The following is a 27698-nucleotide window of genomic DNA, read 5'->3' as shown; positions in this document are numbered from 1 at the left end:
TCTATCTGCCTCAGTTTCCTCAATTGTAAAATGGGGATAATAACTACTTCATAGTATTGTTGTAAGGATCAAATAAGATGACATTTGTAAAGCACTTAATATAGAGCCTGCCACACAATAGGCACTTAAATGTTTGTGTCCTTTCCTCCATTGCCCCCTTGGCTATTTTCACAGGGAAACCAAAATCATTTGAAGATAATCAATTTTATTTGCTTTTAAATTCATCTGACTGCTTTATTGAAATAAATCTCCTGAACTTGATACCAACCAAGATTTTTGAGAGCTAGGACTGTTTTCTCTCTCTCTCTCTCTCTCTTTGTATTTTCAGTGCATGTTGATTGGTCCTCAGTTAAGACATTTTGTTGAGAGGATGGACTAAGATGGTCTCTATTATCCTTCCTCCTTTTAAGAAAATTTTTTTGATTCAGTTGTTCTTAGTATGAATTAGGGGTTGGGGGGGGGAGTTTCTGTTCCACCTCAGTTAATATAATCAAAGATTGCCAAGAATTCTCAAGTAGTCAATAAAAAGCAGAAAATAAGTTCAATAATTCAACTTTAAATTTAACCAGAATGAACTGCTTTAATCATTGGATATAAACAGATGATGCTATATAAAAAAAAATCCTGTGTTTGACTGAATCAGACACAACCTGGACCTACAAAGAAGATAGTAAGCCAGCTCAAAAATTAAACAGTTGAGTGGTAGGCCTGCTGAACAGCAGATTCCAAGCTAAGTAGGGCCTTGAGAAGGCCAACCCTGTACCATAAGGCAACAAGGGGATAAAAAAATGGAGGGGTCGAGCCCAGGAGTGTTATGCTCTCCTCACTGACAATATTACCAGATAGACTGAACTAGTAGCAGACAAAGAATTTAGATACACACCAATAACAAGCATAAACACAGACAGAAGCAGAAGGAAGGGAGGAAGTAACTACTGAAAGTGTGTGATCCCTCATGGAGAAGAAAATATCAGCTATAAAATTTGTTGAGACAATGATTCTCAAAATTCTGCCAAGAGTTATGCCTAGAGGGAATTTCATGAGATCTTCACAAAGAAATTCAAGAAAGTATTCCAGTAACTAGGGATCATGAATTGACTCTTTAGTATATGCATTTTCTACATAGAAATTTCAAAACTTTTTATAATCTAAGTTTGAGTGTAATTTCACCAAGGACCTGGGGTGTGCAAAGGAAAAATACACCCACCCCTAGTTTGGGGAGCAAGTTTTTGTACAAACTACTCTGGAAAGACAGCTAGAGGTTGCTGAATATACAGGATTCAATGATACCTGATTTCAAATTTGGATATTCATCATTTAAAAAAATAAAACAAAACAAAAAGATGGGGAAAACTTCAGAAGTTTCTCTTCTTATGTCCATCACATTTAATCCTTTTAGTCTTCCTCTCTTATGTGGGGTAGGGAAGTGGGAAAATATTTCTGCCCTTTTTGTCTTAACTACATGCCTACCCAGTACCTCTCATCACTATCACTATTGTCATGTCCCAGCATCCAGTTAAATTACCAAGAAATAGAAGATCATGGTGAACATTCAGTAAGTGGTTAATTTTAATAGCTATACAAGTCTCTGTATTCAGTGCCTAGAATCACTTCTTAAGGGGTACCACACGGACTACGATAAGTCCAAGGGAGAGGTGCTATTTGCTAGGGTTCTTGTCCCATAATATTCAGCATTTTGTCTTGTCCAATGTCATTCAGTTTATCAAATCTGCCTTTTTATTTGGTCAATCTCTATTGACCAGTTCCTGACTCATTATTAGAGGGAATCATTAAGCTTCCAAAGTTGATTTCTTCAAAAGACTACTGCCTCCTAGAGAGAGAGTACTCTCCTAAATCCAATTATTAGTTTTTCAGATTCCCAGTCTTGGTTGTTCCTAGACTACTTCTAAGTTCTTTTAAAAAAATTTACTTATTTATTTTGAATTGTTCAATTTTCCCCCTAATCTTGCTTCCCTTCCACCCCCCCCCCCCCACAGAAGGCAGTCTGTTAGTCTTTGCATTGTTTCCATGGTACACATTGATCTAAGTTGAATGTGATGAGAGAGAGATCATATCCTTAAGGGAAAAAAAAGTATAAGGGATAGCAGAATTACATAATAAGATAATGGGTATTTTTTTTAAATTAAAGGTAACAATCTTTGGTCTTTGTTCAAACTCTGCAATTCTTTCTCTGGATACAGATGGTATTCTCCATCACACATAGCCCAAAATTGTGCCTGATTGTTGCACTGATGGAATGAGCAAGTTCATTAAGGTTTGAGCAAGTCCATTAAGGTTGATTCTAAGTTCTTTAAATAAACATCACCACAAGTCTGATTAAATTAGTCTCCATAGAGAGGATTCCTTTAAATTTTTCTTGAAATGAAAAGAAAAAAATCTGAAAAGCTGAGAATTGTTTATCAAAACCATTTAAAGAAATCCTTAGTCAGTCAAACTAATGGAATCTAATATATATATTTATTTATGTGGAGAGAAATTTTACAAACATGAGATTCTCCAATACCATGAAAAACAAACATGATTTCTTACTCCTTTTCTTGCGTAATTATTTCTCTTATTCTGTACTCTTAGTTGTCATCTCATTTAGGGTTCAAAGACATAGAGCTTGAAGAGACCATATGAGACTAATCTCATTTTACAGATCAGAAAAATCAGGACAAGAAAGGTTAAGTGACTTGATCAAGATTACACTAGTACTAAATGATAGAGAAGGGATTTGAACTCAGGTTCTCTAACTCCAGATTGAGTACCACTCATCACTTTTGATTTAAAGTAGTAAGGTATTCTAAATTCTTCCTCTGATACCTCACCCTAGCCTGGTGAATCTGGGATCCTTGTAGATAGATCTTACTACCAAACTGGAAAGGATTCTATCATGGATCCAGAGACATAGTGTATTTCTATTTCCTATGTGCAGAGTGACTCATGGCCAGGTTGTCACTGTGTTTTGGATTTTTTTGGCAATAGCAATTCTTAACAAGGAATGCTGTGATCTGTGTAAGCACCTACTTTGACTGAATCATGAATTCCTGGAGCACAGAAATATACTAGTAAGGGACCTTAATCATCAAAGACTTTTCATCATATTAACTCATTCATTCTTTAAAAAGATGAATAAAATATCTCACCTGACTGAAGCAACAGCTTCTAATAAGGTCACCCTATAGATTCCTTACCAGAATTCAGAAGGACAATTATTCTGCAGTGCCTGGATTTCAGGGCACACTCCCCTAAAAGATTTGATTTGTAAAATTGTGGCACCATCAAGAGGCAGCAGCATGTACTGCCATCACAGATCGGCAGCCCAGAATTTTCTGCCAGGTATTAATTAAGGATACTGCCCTTTCAATTTGTGCTATATAGGATTACTTTCAGGACATGAGTGAGATTCTAAAACATAAGGTTAAAGAAGAAGGAGATAATTAGAGGTTTCCAACTTGCTTTCCCCTTCCAATCCACCTAATCTTACCAAAACTCAAATAAATAAATAAATAAATAAATGAAATCTCTGCTGTTGATTCCAGGTCAGCTGGGGACAGCTGGCAATTCTATTCTACTAATGATTAAATGCTTCAATATTTACTGAAGGTCTGCAAATATGCCAGCTAAGTGCTATTTAGAATGTGCAAAGACAGCCCTTGCCTTATGAGTCCAGTATACTGATAACTGATTACATAGATAGTTTTCTATCTTTTTTACATTTGTGCAATTTTATTCAACACCACAAAGAGTTTGTTGTCTGCTAATCATACTAAGGGAAGAGATATCATCATCCAGTGCCCCCAATCAGAAAAGTTTACCAAAAGAAGTGAGTGTGGTTGGAGAAAGGTGACCAGGCAAATGATAACTAGAAAATTGTTTTAGGTTAGTAATAATAAAAATAATAATTGCTAGCACTTTATATGTTATCTCTTTTATTCCTCATGACAACCTTGTAGGGTAGATGCTATTATTATTCCCATTTTATCAACGAGGAAATTGAGACTGAGAAAAGATGCTCAAGGTCATCTAGTTAGGAAGTAGGTAGTAATTATTCAGGTCTATTTAACTCCAAGTCCAACATTCTAGACTATATGTCACCTAGCTTACCTAGTAAAGTAAGAAGATGCCATAAAAACAAATTATCTTTGTCCTTAGGTCAAATCTGTAGGAGGCCATTAAAAAGCCCAAACTCTTCAGTCTAAGATGTCTGGTTATTTTGATACTATTCATCTTAATTAGAAGACCATTTGGCTTGGGTCCCACCAGATCAAGGATTCTTAATTGTTTTTTAGTGTCATGAACCCCTTTAGAGGTAGGGCTTTAGTATTCTTTTCTCAGAATAACATTTTTAAATGTATAAAATAAAGTATGGAGGATTACAAAAGAAATCAATTATAATGAAATATAGTTTTCAAAATATATTTTTTAGAAAGTTTATGGACCCAGGTTAAGAATATCGTACCTTCTCTGTATCCCAAAGAAATCACAAACAAAGTAAAAACCTCACATGTATAAAAATATTCATAGCAGCTCTTTTCATGTTAGCAAAATATTGTAAATTAAGGGAATGCCCATCAATTAGGGAATGACTGAACAAATTATGGTATATAAATGTTATGGAATGCTATTGTTCTATAAGAAATCATGAGGGGTGGAACTTCAGAAAAACCTAGACTTACATGAACTGATGCAGAGTGAAATGAGCAGAACCAGAAGAACATTACACACACACACACACACACACACACACACACACACACACTCACAACACTGCTTGATGATCAACCATGATGGACTTCTTCATTCAGCAGTACAATAATCAAAGATAATTCTAAAACTTTTTTTTTAGGTTTTTGCAAGGCAAATGGGGTTAAGTGGCTTTCCCAAGGCCACACAGCTAGGTAATTATTAAGTGTCTGAGGCCAGATTTGAATTCAGGGACTCCTGACTCCAGGGCTGGTGCTCTATTCACTGTGCCACCTAGCTGCCCCCCTAAAACACTTTTGATAGAAAATACAATCCATATCCTGAGAGAGAACTGTGGAATTTAAATGCAGACCAAGGTTTACTATCTCTAATTTTTAAATGTTGTCAAGTGTTATGTCACTCTTTTCTTTCATGTTTTTTTCTTCCATTTGGATTTGATGCTTCCTTCACCGCATGATTAATATGGTTTTATGTTTAGCATAATCATACAGGTAGAGCCTATATGAGATTTCTTTCTGTCAGGGGGAAGGAGAAAGAAAAATGTAAAACCCAAAACCTTACAAAAAACATGATTGGTGAAACATGTTGTTAGAAAAAAAAATAAAAAAAGAATATCATACCTTCAAATATTTCAATCACCTTGGTATAATAATGAACTTTTTGAGTTAGAAAAAGATCATGACATTAGGGAGATAATGCCATGACAAGCATCTGAATTGGATTTGAGTGAGGGGGTGGTTGTGCTAATTCTGTCTGAGGCTCTTACTAGCCATGTGATCCTGGGCAAGTCAATTAACTACTCCTAATGTCAATTTTCTCATATATGAAATGAGAAGATTGGACTTGGTGACTTCTAAGGTCCCTTTCCAGTTCCAAATCTAAAATTCTAAGACTTTCAAAAATACTTATACTCAGGATGTAGTAAGAGGAAGCTGCATCAAAGAGGAGGAAATTCCTTTGAGTCAGATCTGGAAGACAGCATAATTTCCAGCACTTATGAACACTTTCATATTTGAAGGGAGTGACCCTTCCCTAAGAGAAGATTCACTAATCCTAAGTAAAAACAAAGAAAAATGTCTCCTCTCTCATCTACTGCCTCTCCTACACTTCCTCCAATACCAAAAGAAATTGTAAGGATTTCAGCTGGTCCCAATGCCATAAGCAGTAGAGATAAATTATACTGATTTTTTTCTGACTTCATGAATTATTTTTGAAAGTCTGCTACATCCACAAGTTTCTTAAGAAGCTCCTGTTCCCTACTCTATCTGCACTCTCTGATTGATAGGCAGAGGCTCTCTTAGGTTAGTTTCTAAGAAACTGATAAACCTTTGCAACTAGCTCATGAACACCATGCTTTCTTAGAACCAAGTAGTAATAATCAATGACAGCATGCCTGCACTGAAACCACAGAATTGTTCACCACAGTAATTTAATAACCTTCAGACAATGCTTAATGGAAATACTAGAAAGCTTTTTTCAAAAAAATCCTGGAGTTTGGTGAGATCTGCCTAATAGAAGACACAGTAAATAAGAGTGTTAGCTCTAGAGTCACGTTACACCTGAATTCAAATTCTATCTTAGAAACTTGCTAGCTGTGTGACCCTGGACAAGCCACTTAACCTTTGTTTGCTTTGGTTTCCTCAATTGGAAAATGGTAAAAAACACCTGCCTGTTACAGTTGCTGTGAGGTTCAAATGAGACAATATTTGTAAAGCACTTAGCATAGTGGTCTTAGATAAGTTACTATATAAATGCTTATTCCTTTCTCCCCTCCCCATCTGCTACCTTGAATTCTATTTTGTTCAGTTATTTTTCAGTCATGTCTTATTCTTTGTGATCCTAACTGAAGTTTTGTTGGAAAAGATAATGGAATGATTTGCCATTTTCTTCTCCAGCTCATTTTACAGATGAGAAACTGAGGCAAATATGGTTAAGTGACTTGCTTAGGATCACACACATATGAAAGTATTTATAAGTACTGGAAATTATGTTATCTTTCAGATTTGACCTAAAGGAATCTCCTCTTCTATGATGCAACCTTCTTCTTCCTGTATGCTGAGTTTAAGCCTAAAGTTTTAAAAGTCTAAGGACTGTAACTCTTTTTTTTTTTGTTTGTTTTTGCAAGGCAATGGGATTAAGAGACTTCCCTAAGGTTACATAGCTAGGGTTCTGGATTTAGAACTGGAAAGGGACCGTAGAAGTCACCATGTCCAATCTTTTCATTCAAATTATGAGAAAACTGACATTGGGAGGGTTTAAATGACTTGGCTTGGATCATAAGACTTATTTAATAAGAGCCTTAGAGAAGATCCACATTCAGATTTTTCTAACTCAAATTCTAAGTCAATGTTTTGAAGCTGAGTTTGAATGCAAGTCTTTGAGATTCCAAGCCTAGTATTTTATCCACTGTTCCATCTAGCTTTCCTTAAATTCTATAGTGAAATTTTTATTAGGGGGCAGCTAGGTGGCAAAATGGATTGAGCACTGTCCTTGGAGTCAGGAGGACCTGAGTTCAAATTTGACCTTAGATATACTTAATAATTACCTAGCTTTATGATCTTGGGCAAGTCACTTAACCCCATTGCCTTGCAAAAAACAAAAAGGAGAGAGAGAGAGAGAGAGAGAGAGAGAGAGAGAGAGAGGAATTCTTATTAAATGTGACCCAGGTCCTTACATAATTATTTATTGAACTACCATAAATTAATGCAATCAGCCCAAAATAAAATTTTGGATCTCTCTAGAGCAATTTGCTGAAATCTATAACTTTTTCATAATAGCAACTGCAATTTGCTAAACAAGGGGCAAATAGGTGGCTCAGTGAATAGAGGGCTGGGCCTGGGGTCAAAAAAGACTGGAATTCAAAACTGGTCACAGATTACTTACTAGATATATGATCCTTGGGCAAGCCACTTGACTATTATCTGCCTCAGTTTCCTTAAATGTAAAATAGGGATAATAAAAACACCTACATCTCAAATAATCTCAAATGAGATATTTGTTAAACTCTTAGCATATTGCCTGGTACATAATAAGGGTTATAAAAATACTAGCTATTATAATTATTATCAATCTATAAGCTAAGAATTGCTAAGTTTTTTTTAGATCTCCTTTTTGATTCTCACAATACACTAGAAATAGCCAACTTAAAGGAACAGAGGATTTAAAAGTTGCCATAATGGACACTGAAGCTAGTGAGAGTCATAGCGGATGGCCTGACTATCGGAAAAGAAAACAACAAAAAGCAGGTGCAAGAATGCAAAAGAGAGCTAAAAGAAATTTAATAGAGTATTGCTTTTTTCCTGTTACCTTTTAGGGAGACATAAATGCTTGTGCATTTGGATCATCAATTTAGAACTGAAAATAACCTAAGAAACTACTTGATTTTAATTATGAGGAAACTAAAACCCAGAGATGTTAAGTGATTCAACTAAAGTCACACATATGGCACAGAGTTGAGCTTCAAACCCAAGTCTGACTCCAGTCTACGCATTTGTACCAATGCTTCTCTAGATGCCAAAAGATTTTTGCCTTCCCTAAGCATTTACTGAACACATAATGGGTATTAAAAAAAGCTTGTTGGATGTAATAATAATAAAAGTTTAAATTTATATAGCATTTCAATGCTTGCATAGCATTTTATATATATTAGTTTCCTTTAATCCTCAAGTCTTTCTTCTCTTTGCCTTTGGGGAAAATCAAGTAGGTCTTTTCCTCCTGAAATGTTATTAATATTATGCTTCCTTTCTCAAAGAGAGTTTTGTGAAGTATATAAATGATGGTAAAGGCTGCCCACATTGGTCTTAAAACTCCATGGAGTTTTGAAAGAAGTCCTTTTGTGAGATGGTTACCATTATTATCATCTAAACCTCCATCACATCTTGACTCAATTATTGCAATGGCTTCTTAATTCATCTCTGTACTGAGCCATTCCCCACTCCAAGTATCCCTCCACACAGCTTTCAAGGTGGTTTTCCTCAATTACTGATCTGACTGTGTATTTTCCTATTTATTAATCTCCAGAGGTTCTTTATTGCTTCTAGAATAAAATGCAATCTTTTCTATTTAAATTTTTAAAGCCCTTCTCTTCTTGTCTCCAACTTCTTTCCATCCTCATAATATGTTTCTTCTCTTTCTATACTTTATAATATAGTATTGCTAGGTGACACAGTGGATAGAGTGCTGGGTCTGGAGTCAGGAAGGGTTAAATCTGACTACAAATACTAGCTGAGTGATCCAGGAAAGTCACTTAACTTTGTTTGCCTCAGTTTCTTCATCTGTAAATGAACCGGAGAAGGAAATGACAAACCATTACTGCATATTTGCCAAGAAAACCCCAAATGGGGTCATGAAGAGTCTTGTACCATTATATGTGCCTAGCACATGAGAGATGCTTAATAACTACTTGTTGATTAACTGACTGATTTTTGCTGTTGTTTAGTCATTTCATTTTTACAGATGAGGAAACTGATATGTAGAGAAGTTAAATGACTTGATCAGGGTCTCTCGGTAAACAATGAGGCAGGCATGATTTGAACCTAGCTAGGTTTTCCTGATTACAAACTCAGCACTTTATTCATTGTAACATATTACCTGTTATGATGAAATCTTATGAAAGAGGGAATATTAGGGGAACCTAGGAAAATCAAGAAATGAGTGATGACAGAAGTTGTAAGCACAAATAAAGTTGATGAAAATTCTAGACTTCAGCATAGTTTCTTTTTCTAAGGTTTTTACAAGGCAATTAGGTTAAGTGGCTTGCCCAAGGCCACACAGCTAGGTAATTATTAAGTATCTGAGGCCAGACTTGAACTCAGGTACTCCTGACTCCAGGGCCGTTGCTCTATCCACTGCACCACCTAGCCGACCCTTCAGCACAGTTTTTGACCCTACCTCCAAGGCTATTTAACAATAGCACAGCACTGAGGGCTGCTTTGGTAAGTAGGTGAAACAGTGAATGAGAGTGAAAAGAAGAAAGTTACCAATCTCTCCATCTCCTGTTCTCTCAGCCTTTCTTCTCTTTGCCTCCGGTGATAGTCCATCAGATCTTCTCTTCCTGAAATGGAGCTAATGCTGCTTTTCCTTTCCCTAAGGATTGGCTGAGGAGTACTGGAAGTCTGTCTGAGGCTCTCCAAGTCAGCATCATCAAACTCCATGGAGCTCCGAGAAAAGTCCCTCCTGCCAGCAAATACTCTATTGAATTCTCCCAGAGAAAATGAATTGTTAGGGCTTGTTCCTGAGAATATCATCCTGTCAAAGTCATCTGATGTACAGGATGAAGTAGAAGTCAACAGCATTTTCCTAGCCACTCGGGGGCTTGGGGGAATACTAAGCGTTGAACTAACATAAGGATTGCTGTCTGATGAAGAGTTCTTATATGGCAATGCCCCTGAGCTTAAGGAAGAAAAATTAAGGTAGTTGTCAGCATCTGTTATGCTTTGAGGTAGATCCTTTTCTCCAACTTTCTTTCTTTTGGAATTACCTAGAGAGTTTCTGGGGGGCAAGCTGAGTGGCATCGGCTGATTCTCAGTGGCTTTGTACAATCTAGGCAGTGAGCGGCTATATGCCCCCATTTGACTTAGGGAGCTTCCTGAATATTTCCTAGTTCTTAAACCAACATTTTCAGCTGTAATCTCCTTGTGTTTTGTAGTTCTGGGCTGAAAAGTCCTGCTATCCTGAATGTTCATCTTTCTGGCTTGTTTTGGACTGGAAGGCATGCTTGTTGCTCCAGACCTCCGGAGAGGTGAAAGCCCTACATCATTAATGGAATTTCCATTCCACATGGTCAATAGGGAGCCTGATGTTTTTCGGCCTTCTAGCCCCCCAAGAAAGTAGACGTTGTCGTGTGACTTATTTTTTGAACTGTATTTGGAATAAGGAAGTTTATCTGCAAGTTTCAAGGGCCTTTCATCTTCCCAGCCAGTACAGTGATCAAAATCTGCTGTCCCAAGGGAATATCCACTATGGGAGGGTGTAGTACCTAAAAAAGGAGTGGGAGGTTTGGTGGAAATGTTTTTGTCAGTTCCATCACAAGAGAATTGTTTACTTCCCTGAATTTTGGCAAGGGAGGCATTTCTGATGCCAGACCCCAGAGGAGATGGGCTTCTCTTGGCAGACATTGGTTGTGAAAGAGTCAAGTAGGAGCCAGAGTAGTCTCCATTGGTTTTAAATCTTAAGCTAGAAGTATATTTTTTCTGATTTAGGCTATCCATTATGCCTTGGAGATTGTTTTCAAGTGAATTCAGCACAAAACCTTCTTCTAAGCTACCATTTTGTAAATCCAGCTGGTTTTGCATGTGGCTGTATGCGGCCATAATCGTGTTGGAATCTGCATGAAAAAAAAAGAGATAAATAAAGACATTTTATTCAACTAAAAAAAGTTAAAAAAAACCCCAACAATGCCAAGATCCACCATTTGTCAAATGACATCTAGCTGAAAATTTTACATTCTGACCTTCAAGCTTAAACTTATTGATTTACTGTAAGCTCTTTGAGTGTAGGGATTGTCTTTTTTGTATTTTCCTTTTCAAAGTTTAGTACACTACCTGTCACATAATTGACAATAAATATTTATTAATGAACTGATTTTTTTTTTTTGCAAGGCAATGGGGTTAGGTAGCTTGCCCAAGGTCACACAGCTAGGTAATTATTAAGTGTCTGAGGCTGGATTTGAACTCAGGTACTCCTGACTCCAGGGCCAGTGCTCTATCCACTGTGCCACCTAGCTGCCCCACCATGAACTGATTTTTACTAATAAACTCAATAAAATTATACTTGCAAAAGAATGATAAAACTGAACAGGGATGCTTTTTATGACAGGCAATAATGAACGATATAAAAAAAGTGAAAATATGTCCCTAATTGAATACAAGTTTGGATTTTACTAAGATATTTTACTAATCTATTTCATTGAAGAAAATTAACAGTTCATAAGGAAGAACCTCTTAATAGTTCTATTGTAAATATTGGAAGATATTTTCCTTGCATTCTTAGAAAAAAATTCTTGAGGTTCCCAAATTCACATCTTGGTAAATAAATTGAACATTTATTCCTCAAAAAAAAAATAGATTTTGGAAATGTTTGTTGAGGGTAAGTCAATAGTATTTCTATTTAAAAAAAACTTAATAATTGATTGATAATATCTATCAATTGATAAAAATAAAATCAATTGATAATATCAATCAAAACAAGCCAAGAATCTCAGGGGGGAAAATGTCCTGAGAACGATCAAACTTGATCAAAGTAAGAGTATTTAATTAGGAGAAATGCTTATAGACTTTGTCCCTCAAACATCCTAACTTTCCACTGGTAGAGATAAGACCTACCTAACCTTTATTAAGAGCTACAAACTAACAAAGTTCATATTTTCTTAGGCAGAATATAACTTCTACAGCATGGATTGTTTAACTGAGGTCCTCAGGCATACTGATTTCAGCAGATCTATAAATTTGGATGAAAAAATGCATATTTATTTTCACTAATTTCTAATTACAATTGAGCATTTCCTTCAATTATGAATTCAAAATCAATGTACCATTATGTAGCAGTGAACAGGATTCACCTCACTGACACTCAAAAAAAGTTAAGAACTTTTGCTCTTGAAGAATATTTAACAGTCCTGTTTCTATAGTTGTGGTCAAAGAGCTCATTATTTTTATACCTCTTAACTGGCCTCCCTATCTCTAGTCTGTCTCCCAAATTTCAAGCCATGGGTGGTGCCATAATCCTTTCATAGTCAGCAACAAAGGACTATGTCATGTCAACAAAGGTCAGTCGTTAATATCAGCATATGTAAAGTAATGTTGTTGTTGTTTGTAAACCTTCAATGAAAAGGTTTCTTAAAAAAAAAGAATTCACAGAGGAAGGGAGGAGGATCGAAGAAACCATTTAAACAATCCCAAATGATTGTAGGAAATGAGTAGGCTTTTTAAATTAGATTTGGGACCTGTCTATCACCTCAGTAAACACAATAACCCCCAGGGGATAGAGGTTTGCTTGAAATATATTTATGGGAACTTCAAAAGGGAGTGCATATTTGGGGGAAACAAGATAATATCCCAGTCAGCTTAATGTGTCCCTAAATAAAAAATAAGAATCTCAGGCTGATTAAAAAATAAAATAAATGTGGTCAGGTACCATCAACTCTACAGCTGTCTTGAAGAACTAGGTCTAAATACTAGCTTAGATGAACAAGAGGTTAAAAAAAAACTTTTCTCAAATATCTGTTACAACTGGCTAGTGGACTTGCTTAGGCAAACCAATCAGAAAAAAAGAAGAATGATAGGACTTAGAGATACAAGGAGTCTTAGAGTTAGAAAGAATCTCAAAAGTACTCTTGTCCAGACTTCCACAAGCATGAATCCTGACTAAAAGATTCCTAAGAATTAACTGATTATTTAGCTTTTAGGGAACTCACTATCCTTTCCAGATAGCCAAATCCATTGTTGGACAGTTCCAATAATTATCAGGATTTTTCCCCTGTATTTTGAGCTAAAATCTGCCCGCAAATAACAATCACACATTAGCTCACTCTTCTAAGATAAATACTTCCATCAGTCAGAACCATCAATATCTATAGAAACATAAAGAAGGCAATATGAGTTCAATGTAGCATTCACTGGTAATAAAATATGATACTTAAGTATCTAGGTACCTAATGGCTTTAGTAGACATCCAAGATGATCTGTGGAACATGACAATCTAAAGGTAGCTTTAAAATTGATTTTGGTCACATACATATTTGTTAATGCTACTCATTTTTATCTACTCTAATTAGAAACCACCAATTAGAAAAATTCTGTTATGTAAAAAAATAGAGATATAAAATAATTTTATTGATACTTATTTCAGTATGTTTGATTTCTTTTGGTCCTTGGATCTGTGCAAAACATCACATATACTTAACAGTGAGACCCAGTTTGGCAAAGCACTGAATAGGAATGAAGAACTCTGCTACTTAGTATCTGGATGGCATTGGGGAAATCGCTCAATGTATTTCCACTCTTCCATTATACCACAAAGCCTCTAAACTATCAATTTATAATATCTCTTAAGTACCTGCTGTAAACTAGTGTCTACACTAGGGACTGGGGATATAAGTGCAAAATACATCTACAAAGTATAATAGAAAATTAATGAATCACACATATATACAAAATAGCTAAATATGAGTTAGTTTATAGCATGAGTCAAGTCACTCTGCTAGGAGCATGTGCTTTAAGAGTATTTAAAATTGGGGCAGCTAGGTGGTGCAGTGCATAGAGCACCAGCCCTGGAGTCAGGAGTACCTGAGCTCCAATCTGCTCTCAGACACTTAATTGCCTAGCTGTGTGGCCTTGAGCAAGCCCATTGCCTTAACCCCATTGCCTTGCAAAAACTAAAAAGAAAAAAGAAAAAAAAGAGTATTTAAAATCAGTCAAATGTTTCCTTCTATCCTTAAAACATTTAGTCTTTTGAAACATTAGAATGCAAACTACAACACTTCTTGAATTTTAGATGGGTTATCTAGGTCCTCTTCCTTGGTTTTTCCAGGCACAGATACTCACTGCACTACTTCCATAAAAGGCTATTTTAAACAATGAAATGGCTATTTTAAACAATGAAACCAGATGAACACACTGTCATATTCCCCAACTGTTCAAAATGACTCTCATTTCCCAAAAATGCCCAGAAGGCCAACTTACTAATTCCATTTTAAAACTTTATCAGTAGTATGTGAGCACAAAATAAACCACAAAAGCATAGGAAAGCAACAATTAGTAGCAAACTTGCTTTTTTAATCCCTTGCCATAATCATATATCCATTCAGATGCCAAATCATGCCATATCTAGTCACTAGCTGACCTCCATGACAGGAATATTCTCCCTCCTACCATACGGCTACTAAGAATCTCTGGGCAGCTAGGTAGCACAGTGGATAGGGCACAGGACATTAAATCAGGAAGATCTGAGTTCAAATTCAGTCTCAGACTCTTATTGTGTGACACTGGACAAATTACTTAATCCTATTTGCTTCAGTTTCTGCATCTGAAATATGAGCTAGAGAAGGAAATGGGAGATAACTTTAGTATCTTTGCCAAGAAAACCCCAAATGGGTCATGAAGTCAGATACAGCCGAAATGAATGAACAGCAAGAAGAATCATTGATGGCCTTTAAATCTCACCTCCTCCAAGAAGGCAGTCCTCACTCCTAAGTTGCTGAGTACTGTGGAAGTTTCTTATCTTCTGACTATTCATTTATCTGGTAGATGCCAATTTGGGCAGCTTAGATGGCACAATGGATAGAGCACTGATCTTGGAGTCAAGAGGACCAGAGTTTGAATCCAGCCTCAGACACTCAACATTTCTTAGTTTTGAGATCTTGGACAAATCACTTAACCTGATTGCCTGGCATCCAGGGCCATCTCCAGTCATCCAGATTCATATCTAGTCACTGGACCCAGATGACTGGAGGAGAAAGTGAGGTTGGTGACTTAGCACAGAACCTCTTCAACTGAATCCAATTCACTTGCTTTTCATGGCATCACCTCCCTGATGTCAAGGTCTTCTTCAGGGACAAACATCATCATCATGCCAATTTGTGCACAATTTGTCTCCCCCATTAGAATGAAAAATTCGTTGTTGGAAGGAGGACTGCTAATCGCTTTTTGCTTTGTATCTCTAGCACTTAGTACTGTGCTTGGATACTAAGTAGTTAATGAATACTTCTTGTTATTGCTTACTCATAGATACTCAAATATAAACCAAAGCTGACATGTAGAAATCAAGGCATTTATTTCAGGGATAGTTTTGTGGTATAGTATCAATAAAATGTTAGTGGCACTAAAATGGGCATTATCAAAAAGTAATAAGATTTTTCCCCAGCTCTAAAACTGTTTAGAAGAACTTCCAAACTATGTTTAGAAGAACTTCCCTGGAATTGAAAGTCAAGAACACTGGGATTTGAATCATGTTTCTGATATTTTTTGTCCAAGGGACCAAGAACAATTAACTTCAATCCTCTAAACCTCAGTCAACTCAGGACTTTAAGTTATAGAAGAATTACTAATAATCTCTATTGATAAATTCATTAGGTCACTGTGTCTTGAACATATCTAGATCTTCCAATTAACAATAAGACCAATAACAATATTAAATAGTACTTTCCAGTTGCAAAACACTTTATGTTATTTCATTTGATCCTTACACCAAATGCTTGAGATAGCTCCTATGATAGTATGTCTTTTTTATTGATGAGGAAACTGAGGTTGAGATAATTTAAGAAATTTGTCCAGGGTCACCTCGCAAGTACTTTTCTTTCCTTCCATGTCCAATGCTTTACCTATTGTGTAAAACTCTCTCTCTCTCTCTCTCTCTCTCTCCAAAGACTTTCCAAAGACTATCTCCCATGACTAGAATACATTCTCTCCTACATCAGCCAGTTAGAATCTTATGCTTTCTTAAAGGCTCGCTCAGGTGTACTATGCCCTCCCCTTTCTCCTACCTCAGTCTTCTTCCCTTTTTCAAAATGTTTTGTATGTTTTTGTATCGTATTCCCAGGATAATATAAGGTCCTTAAAGACAGAGACCATTTTGTTGTAGTTATTATTGTTGTTGCTGTTGGCTTTTTGTACAGAGAACATTTTCTTCTGGATGAACCTGGTGCTGCCTCTTTTTCAATTATATAAGGTAGTGTGGGTATGATAGAATGCGGTATTTAGATTCGAATTTTCCTCAGATACTTTCTCTAGGCAAGTCATTTATCCTGAGGAAAATGCTTTAAGCACTGTCTATAGTCTATTATTATTATTATTATTATTATTATTATCATCATCATCATAATCATTATAAAAACTTCATAAAGATGATATCATTAAATTATATTTGGGAGAAAAAAAAATCTAGTCAATGACCTAGAATAGGAACAGTATCTCAGTGATAGGACACAATTTCAAAAAGATGGCACCAATGTAATAATTGGCAAAAATGAAGCATAAATTAATGAAAAGTCCAAGGAAATTGGCCCTATAAATAAGCAAAGGCTTCACAACAAAAACAAAATAATCTCAATGTTTATCTCATATTCCAAATCACTATATTTATAATATTTATATTGGGGGTTAATTTCATCTCTTCCATATAGCCTTAGACTTATAGGGATATATAATCTTTATTTATTTTCAAAATAGATATTTTCAAAAAGTTTAATTTAGAATCTTACGTTTCAACCTTTGAAATCATTTCAAACTTTAAAATCATTAATGTTTACTTGGCATGTAAAATTCAGTTTTTAATTGTGACTTTAATGTTTTTGATTTTTAGTTTAGTGTTTTTAGATTTCTGAAGAAGTCAGATCTAAGTGAAAATTTAATGATCATTACTCTGTCACCTACTCAAGTCATTAGAACTCCTCTCTTTCTCCCATTCTAGGAACAAAATGATAAAACAAAATTCTTTCTCTTAACTAACTTCTTAAATTCTAAACTTTAAGTGTTTTGAATATCCTGTGTAAAGTTTTATATAGTGACCATTTGAATGCCTTTGTTGGGCAAGTAAGAGTTCCAGACTCTCTGCTGTATATGGATGTTACATATAGACCCACAGAAGAGGCTTGGCAAAGAAAGAGCAGTAGCCATCTGGTACACATCTGAAACACCATCAAGGAAAACACATAGAAAGCCTAAACATGAATGAAGTTAAAATGTGCAGGAACGTTTTCATTTATTTTCTAATCTACTTTGTTGGTATTTTGGTTTGTTTTGCTTTGTCTAGGTCTGTAAAATGCATTGGTGTCAAGCAGCTGTTCTCAAACTTTTGGGTTTTAGGACCTTAGATTTAAAAACTTCAGAGCACCAGAAAAGTTTTTAATAGCAGTAGCAGGAACAATAGTTGCTATTTATTTACTATTTTAAGATTTATGAAGCTTTTTACAAAGATCTTTTTGTTCACAACAACCTTATGCTTTTGTTTATGTAAGTTAAATCTACCCACATCAACAGTTAGAAATTAAAATTTATCTTTAAAATATTGATTAATTCACTTAAATTAACAATAAACCTTCTGTCTACTTTTATAGTAGACAGCTGGATTCTCCTGTCTGTGCATTCATTCTGGTGTGACATATTGTTCTGGTTGAAGTATAATGAAGAAAATTTAAATGCACACAGATATGTAGTTGAAAAGGGGCAGGTTTTTTTTAATAGACAAATAGCATTTTAGTATTGTTAAGACAAAAGTTTGGTTCTCATGGACCCCCTGGAAGGGTCTTTGGGTCCATGGCCTGCACTTTTAAGAACTACTGATATAGATAACTCCTGGTGAAGCATCTGTTCTATCAAAGCAAATGAGCAATTGTTCTTCAATTTATAGTCTTAGATGGTTGGCCTGAGGCACTGAGAAGTTAAGTAATTTAATAGAGGATCACACAGCTAATATGTATCAGAGGGAGGGACAAAATCCAACTCTTCCTGACTCAAACTGACTTTCTATTCATTACTCCAAGGCTGCATCCTTCCCACATCAAAAAAATGCCACAGTTAGGAAGAGATCTTTAATGGATAACATTTGCCCCAGAAACACACACCACCACTGAAGCAACAGCAGAAGAAGTAGAAACAGCAGAAACAAAGTAACCATGATTGTTTTTTATAGAAGAAAATAGTTTTAAAAAATGAACCACAGAAATCTTTTTTGTTGAAAAATCCTACTCATATTCCATCCCTTTCAACCTTTCTGACTTGTATTTCCTTTCAAAGTGCATCTGCCAAACACAAAACCTACTAACTCTTAGTAAAACAGATTATTTTCAAAACCATGTTTCCATCTATGCATTTATATGAACTGTGAATACTAGAACCACTGTGATTTAGGATTTATTTACATTTCTTTATGTAAACAAATTCAGGGCACAATGCAGACAATCTACTGAAAAATTTCATCCACTTCCCCCCAACTCAGAGAGATTTTAAGGTCTATTCTATACAGGGACACCAAACCAAATCACTGAGGAAATGGAAAAAGTGGTATCTTCAAACAAGTACATTAGGAAGATCTCACCATTTATAAGTAATCTCCCTTCAATTTGGACTCTTCATTGGATTTTTCAGTCACAGTAGCAAACCCCTTTGGTGTTATTTCTATTTTTACATCTTCCTAGGATCCTGAGTGGTACGGATAAATGGATGGTAGACAACTTTCTGAAAAAAAAGTCCTTAGTTGAAGTTTTTCCATCAAATTGTTTTATAATCATTAAACTGTAAGTCCAGTGGGATCTCACTTTCTATCTTTCAACTAATTGTTAGATTGTAGTCCATTTTAGAATATTACTTGCCGAAGTCTTAATCCTTACTAATATTTTTATAAAAAACACCTTAACCAAGAGAACAATGTACATATTAACAACAACATTGTGAGATGGTCAACTTTGATGGAAGCAGCCCCTCTCAGCAGTTCAGAGAGCTAAGACATTCATATTAAACCAGCTATGGACAATGTTATCCCCATCCAGAGGAAGAAAAAACAAAACAACACAAAACAAAACAAAATAAAAACAAAAAAATTTTATGAACACTTTATAAAAATTATCTCATGTATCTCTTTCCCTTAATCCTAATTCCTCATACCAAAAATGTATCTGTAAACATTTTATCAAAAATATGTATATACAATGTTAACCTGACTGCTCGTGAAGGAAATTTTGTAACTTAAAAATATACATGTGCATATGGATGAAAAAAATAAATAATTAAATTAAAAAATGCTCTTTATTCATATATATATATATAGGAGACTACTCAATTTTGTATGGGTGGGATTGAAGGCATGTAGATCTATAGTACTAATGTTTTATTGGCCAAGCTTGGTCTGAAAATTTCCCTATACCCTTACTATCTTCCCATTCTTCAGATATCTTAGGCAGGAATCCATCAATATCCACAAAACCATATTTCTTCAGCACAGATGTTCTCTTTCTAGATCTACTTAGTCTAATCTAGCTTTCTTATCTTATTCTATCCAATACCATTTCCTCTTTTTCAGCAACTTATTATCTTTGAAAAGCAGTGTAGGGTGGTTAGATGGCACAGTGGATAGAGCACTGACCCTGGATTCAGGAGATCTGAGTTCAAATTCGGTCTCAGACAGTTTCTAGTTACCTAACCCCATTGCCTAGTCACTTAACCCCATTGCCTTGCAAAAACAAAACAAAACAAAAAGCAGTTTGCTGAAAAGCATTCAAATAGAAGTTTATGTATCCACAATTGAGTATACATATATATATGTATATGTATATATATATACATATATATATATATACATATAAATGAGTGAATGCCTTTTCATTTTTTTTCATTCATTCATCATGTAGAAGTTTTGTCCCACATAAAATATACATGGCAATGGATCTATACAGGCCATTCCATAAAGAATTCACGGAACTTTTCTGGAGGCTTCAAGTGACTCTGTGGACCTTGTATAGCTTAATGCTGAAAAGATCAGTCCTTGACATTTGACAACAAATCCTTGATAGTCCCTTGGTCCTTCTACCCAATATGTGACTGTAGTAAGGAGGTAGGATGCTTTTCTGACATGAATTAGAAAAGAGAAATAACATGCAAACTCTCTTACTTCAATTCTTCAGGACATGTGGCAAATAATTCCACCATGAGGGGTTGGGAGAAAGCATTATTCTTTCCCCTCCCCTTGCCAACAATGGGCTAGAGAGCACATTGTAGTAAAACCTGGAAAAATCAGAAAATTAATTCAGGACCCTAATTGCCTTTTCTCCTTTTTCTGTTTATAGTGACTGAGCATCAGTCTTGAGATGGCCATTCTAGTCTTGGAGGTCATTTTGGGAGTTTGAAAGGTTCAAAAATCTTGGATCCTTGATTAATATGGGAGATACTCTCCATATATCTACTAGAGAGAGTTTCTTGTTTATATAAATAATTGTAAAATGAGTTTGGGAGGGAAATGACAAACTGCTTCAGTATTTTTGCTAGGAAAACCTCAAAATGGGTCATGAAAACTTACAACTGAAATGATCAAACAAGATGCATATATATGCAAATATGAATGTAATATAATGTACACATACATATATAAAATGCATATACACTGGACCTGGAATCAGGAAGACTTCAGTTCAAATCTGTTTTCTGGGGGCAGCTAGGTGGTGCAATGGATAAAAGCACAGGCCCTGGAGTCAGGAGTACCTGGGTTCAAATCCAGTCTCAGACACTTACTAATTACCTAGCTGTGTGGCCTTGGGCAAGCCACTTAACCCCATTTGCCTTGCAAAAAAAAAAACCCAAACAAATCTGTTTTTATTAACTGTGTGACCCTGGATAAGTCATTTAAACTCTGTTCAGTTTTATCATCTGTAAAATAAAGATAATAATAATAATAATAATTCCCATGCTTATTATGAGGTTAATATATGATTTTTGTAAAATGCTTTGTGAATCATAAAGCACCATAAATTTAGCTATTATTATATAAATTAAAAAACAAATATGAGCCTAGAAATATTTAAGTATAATGCATGTATACATATATCTTTAAGCAATTTAAAGACAGGAATTTTAATCTTGAAAATTAAAATGTGGGTCTTCTCATTTGTGTTTTCCTCTATTTTGTTCTTTCATCTAATATTTTTTAGTATTATATTTTTCCCAGGATCTTTCAAATTGCTGAAATACATACTACAGGTGAAATCGATGGTATAAAAACATGCTACACTGGTTTCAGATCCAGATCTTCCACACTCAACAAACAATTACAAAGTACTTAGTAGGACATAGTATGTCCTACTACTGTTAGGTAATAGTGGTAAAATGAAGCCATTTCTGCTCTTGCTGTGTGATTGTGAGCAAGTTAGTTCAACTAACTAGAACTTTTACTAAAAGAACAGGATCTATAGATCTTCAACATCTTTTCTACCTCCAGAAAAACCCATATTATTATTATTATTTTTTTAGTTTTTGCAAGGCAAATAGGGTTCAGTGGCTTGCCCAAGGTCACACACAGCTAGGTAATTATTAAGTGTCTGAGACCGGATTTGAACCCAAGTACTCCTGATTCCAGGGCCGGTGCTCTATCCACTGCACTACCTAACTGCCCCTACTGTGCCACCTAGCCGCCGCCAAAAACCCATATTCTTATGTATTAAGTTCATCTATCAAATCTACATTATTATCATTTTTGCCTATTTTTTCTTTTAAATGGTGACTTTCAATATAACTACATAAGACCATTGGTATTCCACTTATCCTTGGTAGTATTAATGTTTATAGTAAAACATTGTTTATACTTTTGTTTCGAGTGTGAATAAATAATTTGTTTATTATAGTTAATGAAATCTGGACATCTGCTCAAGATGTTTCATCATTCCATTAAGATATTTTTCCAGTAAGAAATTATTCCAGTAAGATATTTTTTCCTGAGAATGAGTTGGGAAGTGGGAAAAAAAAACTGTTTGAGAAATCTTACTTTAGATTAAGTGCAAATTCATAGTCAACAGAAATTAAGTTTTATACTAGAAAATAATGGATACAAAATCCAAATGTCCTGTTAGCCATTTTTGACAACACATTGCAGGATCTGACATATAATAGAAATCTAATAAATATTTGTTGATTGATTGGTTTTGCCTTCAATCCCTCCATTAGAAGGTAAGAGAGATGATAATAATTATTGGCTAAGGAAAATACCAGCATTTTTAGCCTCAGTTTTTTAAAAAATAAATTCCAAACTCAGCATCCCTCTTCATTCCAAGTTCCCCAAACACCCTCTGTTGTTTCCCTGCCCTCTTAACTCCCCCCTCTGCAAACATGCTCATCCTCCAGCTTCACAGATCTTTCTTTTCTGAAAATCTCCTCCACCCCCATTTGACAAATAGCTCCATCTCAGCAAATAACCCTAGACCCCATCTTTGCAAACAGACTCCTCCTTGCAAATATCTCTTCCTACACACAGCTTTGCAAACATCCCAGAGTAGACTTTTTAAATGTTCCTGACACTTCCCTATCTTCACCCACTCAGACATACCCCCACCTCAGCTTCCTGAACTCTCTGTTCATTTACTTTAAACTCTTCCTCTACTTCATATATAAATGTATATATATATATATATATACATATGTATGTGTGTGTAAGTATTTTTACAGAAATGTGTTTATATGTCCATATATAATCCCACAGAGAGACTACAAAAAACAATTTACTATGAAATGAGCCATTATTATAAATGTAGAAACGAATGAATCCCTTTTCTCTCCCTTCCACTGTTTCCTCTGAAGGAGATGATAGCAGATGAAGACCTGATATTATCACCAATGATTAAACTCAGATTAAAATATCTCATATCTCTCAGAATGGAGAAAATGTTTTAGTATCAGAAAACCCCAAGATATGCAGATCCATAAAGAAATGAATATTTGTTTTTAAGTCAAATGAGCCTAAATGTTAAAAGGATAGGAAAGCGCAGATAAAAGACATGTTTTCACTTTTGCAGGTGCCCTTTCTATTAGCAGTCATGTTGCATGGGGATCTCTACCCAAAATGCACTAAAAATATTTCCATTTTTTTCTCCTCGAGAGAACTGCCCATGGAGGTAGCTGATATCTCTTCATTGGCAACATGCCTGTCCTCAAACCCCTCAAGAAATATAAAATGTTCATGAAGAGAACCAAGAACTGCATCTAATATGGCACAATCATGACATGCATAAACGAAAAGGCATTCACAGCAAAGTATAAGATACAAGGACCAGATCATCTTGTTGCTCTCTGTGGATTATAGAAGTAATGCTACCCAGAAAAGCCAGCTGGTACACAATGTTTAAGAGTTCCAGGTGTGCAACAAATTTTGTTGTAGAGAGAGACTGCTCATAGTGTTTTACTTTAAGAAATTCTGAGGAAAGCAGAAACACTGGAGAGGTGATCATTCATGTGATTTAATGCGAGATTGAGTAGCAAAAAAATGAAGAAACTACTTTTCACATTTTATTTGCATTAAATAATAATCTCCAATTAGCATTTGGGAAAATGAAAATAAAAATAAAAGGAACTAAAAGTCTACAACATGATATATAGAAAAACTATTAGCTCTGGAATCAGAGGACCAGAGTTCATATCTTAATCTCTGATGCTTAAAACCTCTGTGGCCTTGGGTAAATCACTTAATTATCTGGATCCTCATGTTTGTTCCTCATCTGTAATTTTAGATTAGACAAGGTGGTCCCTGAGATGATTTCCTCATAATTTATATGTTATTTTCTATTTCCATTTCATTTTTGAAATGGCATGTGGGTTGAGGGAATATGAATGTGAGTGTAAAGAAGAGGAGAATGGAGAAAAGAAGTCAAATAAAAAAGGAGCAAAAAAATAACAGATTAAAAGAGGAGTGGATAGCTATAGAGAAAAGAGATACCAATGTATAAAGCGAAAGATGAGTAGACAAAAAAAGATTAGTTTTAATCTACTGAAAGAAAAATGGAATCACATCCTGGGGGCCCAGAATATACCAATCAAACTGCAGTTGACATATATAGGGAAGTCAAGTACTTAAGTTATGTAAGACCTATCCATACCTTCTCTGTCCTTGATTCAAACAGGGAAATTATGATTCTCCCAAAAGAATCTGTTCAAAAGCTAAAGCTAATGAATCCTGTTGATTGTAAAGTCCTACTTCTTCCCTTGTCTTGAATAATATTGGATAATACAAGTGCTTGTGATGATGAAACATTTGTCAAAATGAGATAAATGGGATCTTTGAGGCTATAAATCCTAATCTCTCATTTAATAAATAAGGAAATTGAGGTCCAGAAAGGTTACAAGATTTTTCCAGGGTTTTAAGGCTAATATTCAAACTCATCTCCTCTTGAATCCAAGCCTAGTTCTGACGCTGAAGCAACCTAGCTGCCTCCAAATAGGGAAAGTTCTTTTGAGAGATTATGGATCTCATTTAATAGGTACTGCAATAATTTTTTTTTAGATTTCAAATCAATCTTGGTAATTGTCATCTGCAAACAAGAGCATTTGGACAGGGAAAAGAAAGTGAGACATGACAAGAAGACAGCAGGGACAGATATTTCAAATGTTAAAAATCTTAGACTTAGTTTTAGGAAAAGTTTCTTCTTGTTCTTCTTTTAAAAATGTTCTTTTATTTTTTCCAATTACATTAGAAAGAGACACTTTTCAAAGTTTCTCTTTTTGTTTAATTTTGAGTAGCTTTTTCTTGGTTTTTTTTTTTAAAACTATAAGAATTAAGAGAAATCAAAGCAATTGAAGCAAACAATAGCATTTGAAAAATTATGCTACTGATAGGAAATTCTTCTTTCATGTGAACTCTGTCTTGAATTTTTTCCATGATGGTAGCCAACAATTTTGTTGAAGATACAAGTTGAGATAAGTGACTTGAGGTTGGACCAAATCTTTCTTTGCTATCATTCACTCATGTTTCTCTCTTCCTTCCCCCCTCCTCTCTCTTTCTCTCTCTCTTTCTCTCTCTCTTTCTCTCTCTCTTTCTCTCTCTCTTTCCATCCCTTCCTCCCTCCTTTATGATCAAAAGGGAAGAAATAGAACTTTACAATTATTATCTCATTTGATCATTAAAACAACCCTGGCAAGTAGGCCCAGGTTCACACAGTTATTAAGTGTCTACAGCTGTCTGTGTCTAGATATGAACTCATCTCTAGGCCCAATATTCTATCTACTGCACCACCTAACTGCACCACTGTGCCTTGTCTGAAATATATACTTTTATGGATTTCTCTGAGGAATTGGGAAATTAGATGGCTAGCCCAGGGTGACCTTGATAGTTAAGTGTCCTTGACAGAACTTCAACCCAGCTCTTGTTGGCTTCGATGGTAACTCTCTAGCTACTTTGAAATACTACCACTCTTGTAAATTTTAAAGTGCAAGATAAATGTCAATTATTGTTATTGTCTCATTTTTTAATCTACCTTTTAGATGCTTCATTGTTTATTAACAACTCTACCACATGGTGGTGCCAGAGAAGAGAAAGGAACTGAAACTGGCCTTCATCAATAAACACTTGTTCAATTGAATAGATCCTGTCTTTAATCAATTTTACTTACTCACCAATCTGACAAAGAGTGAGAAGCAAAAGAAGAGAAAAATGACATTAGTCAGCACATACTGACCTGGAAAACTGAGAAGCAGCATGAAGATGAAACTTATCATCAAACAAAAATCTATAAGACCAGCTACTTCTCTACAGCCTGTAACATTCCCAGACCATGGTAAATTTTTTCAGCATGGCACCCTGGGAAAATAGCCGGACTGCACAGTTCATACTAATGTGATACGCTACGGATATCTCATTCAACACAGTGTATATGTGCTGTATTTTGCTATGCATTCCCAGAGCCTATAATTCCCTGGACCCTGCTGTGGAAAAACTTTGCCTCTGTTAATGGTTAGGCAGACTTGATCTAACCAGGAAGGCAGTTAGACTCTCATCCCCCCACCCCCATTTCATAAGGCATATCTCTCCCTACCATGTCTAAGTTGGCTGAGAGGATGCAAGGATTGGCATTCCTCCCACTTTACCCTGCCTTGGTTTCAGCAGAGGCATAACATAGGTCAAGGCAACAAATCTTCCAGTCACCAATGTAATCTGTTTTCTGTGAAGCCCTGTGTTCTTGTGAGTGAGGCCATGTGGCCAAATAAGTCAAGGACATTTTCACATTGTCAAAAAATATAAACAAAACAAAAAACACAGACTCTAGCAATGTGGATGAGAGGGAAAAATTGGAGGGAAATACAAACTTAGTCTCTAAGGTCCCTTCCAGCTCTAAGTCTATGATCTTAGTCTTCTATAGCATTTTAAGATTTACAAAGTCCCTTTAATTCTAAATCTCTGAACTATATGGCCTCTAATGTTCCTTTTAGCTCCTAAGTCTATGATCCTAAAAATATCTAGACTAAGTTCTGAAAGACATTACCAAAAAGTTTACCACTGGGCAATGATTTTATTTGGGTAAGTATGGGGTGGGTACACATCAACTTAGAAAGGTGTGAATGGCTTTGGTTTATATCAGCAAAGTACCCTTCCTTCCCCAACCACCTTAAAAAACAACCCAAAGATCCTTGAAGTATTTATTTAGGTGTTGGGACTGAAGAAAGGAGAAAGGAGAGGAAAATTCATCTAACAATGAAGTTCTTTATGTTTTTGTGTCATGAACCCCTTTGGCTTTTGAAGCCAAGGATTCCTTCTCAGAAAGGGATTTTTTTTTCAGAATTATCTCAGAAAATTATTTTTCAAAAATTGAAGGAAATACTAAATTTCATTTAGTGAAAATAAAGATAGACATTTTTTCCTATTCAACTTCATAATTGCTTGGAAGCTATCTAGCTTTTGATCCAGCTATGGTTCTAGGGTAAGAAAACTAACAGTATCAGCACATGATCTTTCTTAAAACAAATACCACCTCCCCCCCCAAAAAAAACCCTAAACAAATACCCTAAAGACCTTTCCAAATTCATATCTCTTATTCAATATCTACATTTTTTTACTGGTCAGTTTCTGACTCTTTACCAGCTCTTACAACCACCTATCTTTCCCCCATATCTCAAGATTTTCCTGTGATTTTTCCTTAGGAACTTATTTTTTTTGGCCCCAATCTAGAACATAGTGTTGTCATTGTTTTGGGTAGCAACTTTTAAGGGACTGCCTTGCAAGCAAATATAATTCATGGCTGATATAAAAAAGTTGTAGATATTATTCATGTTCATTTGAGATTCTTTTCTTAAATGTGCCAAGGAAAATTCTCTAAAATGTTTGTAAACAATTTGTATAAAAGTTCACCTGTAGAAATTATAGGTTTTTGGCACATTATAGAAATACATACTGGCCTTCCAAAAAGATTGTATGGTCCTTGTTTTGTAATCTGCAAAATTTTTGTGTCCTTTTCTCTTCTGAAAAGTTTATTTTTAAATGTTTAGAAACATGAGCCATCCTCTGTACTTTAATTTCAAATGGATAATCAT

At 35.3% G+C, this 27698-nt stretch overlaps 1 protein-coding gene across 8 annotated transcripts in view; it reads right to left on the bottom strand.

Annotated features, from left to right (window-relative positions):
• PHLDB2 (pleckstrin homology like domain family B member 2) overlaps positions 1-27698 on the bottom strand; it is a 140861-nt gene that overhangs the window by 105020 nt on the left and 8143 nt on the right. For 7 of the 8 annotated variants that reach the window (XM_074214480.1, XM_074214475.1, XM_074214477.1 and 4 more), the window contains exon 2: positions 9690-11035. In XM_074214480.1, coding sequence (XP_074070581.1) covers positions 9690-11021 — 1332 coding nt within the window. In that variant the 5' untranslated portion in view covers positions 11022-11035. Of the gene's footprint in view, positions 1-9689; positions 11036-18741; positions 18882-27698 lie in introns of all 8 variants that reach the window. The other variant, XM_074214474.1, reaches the window with a different exon arrangement.

Source organism: Macrotis lagotis, chromosome 1 (genome assembly GCF_037893015.1).
Source record: "Macrotis lagotis isolate mMagLag1 chromosome 1, bilby.v1.9.chrom.fasta, whole genome shotgun sequence".
Classification (NCBI taxonomy): Eukaryota; Metazoa; Chordata; class Mammalia; order Peramelemorphia; family Peramelidae; genus Macrotis; species Macrotis lagotis.
This window is presented reverse-complemented; position numbering and strand designations above follow the sequence as displayed.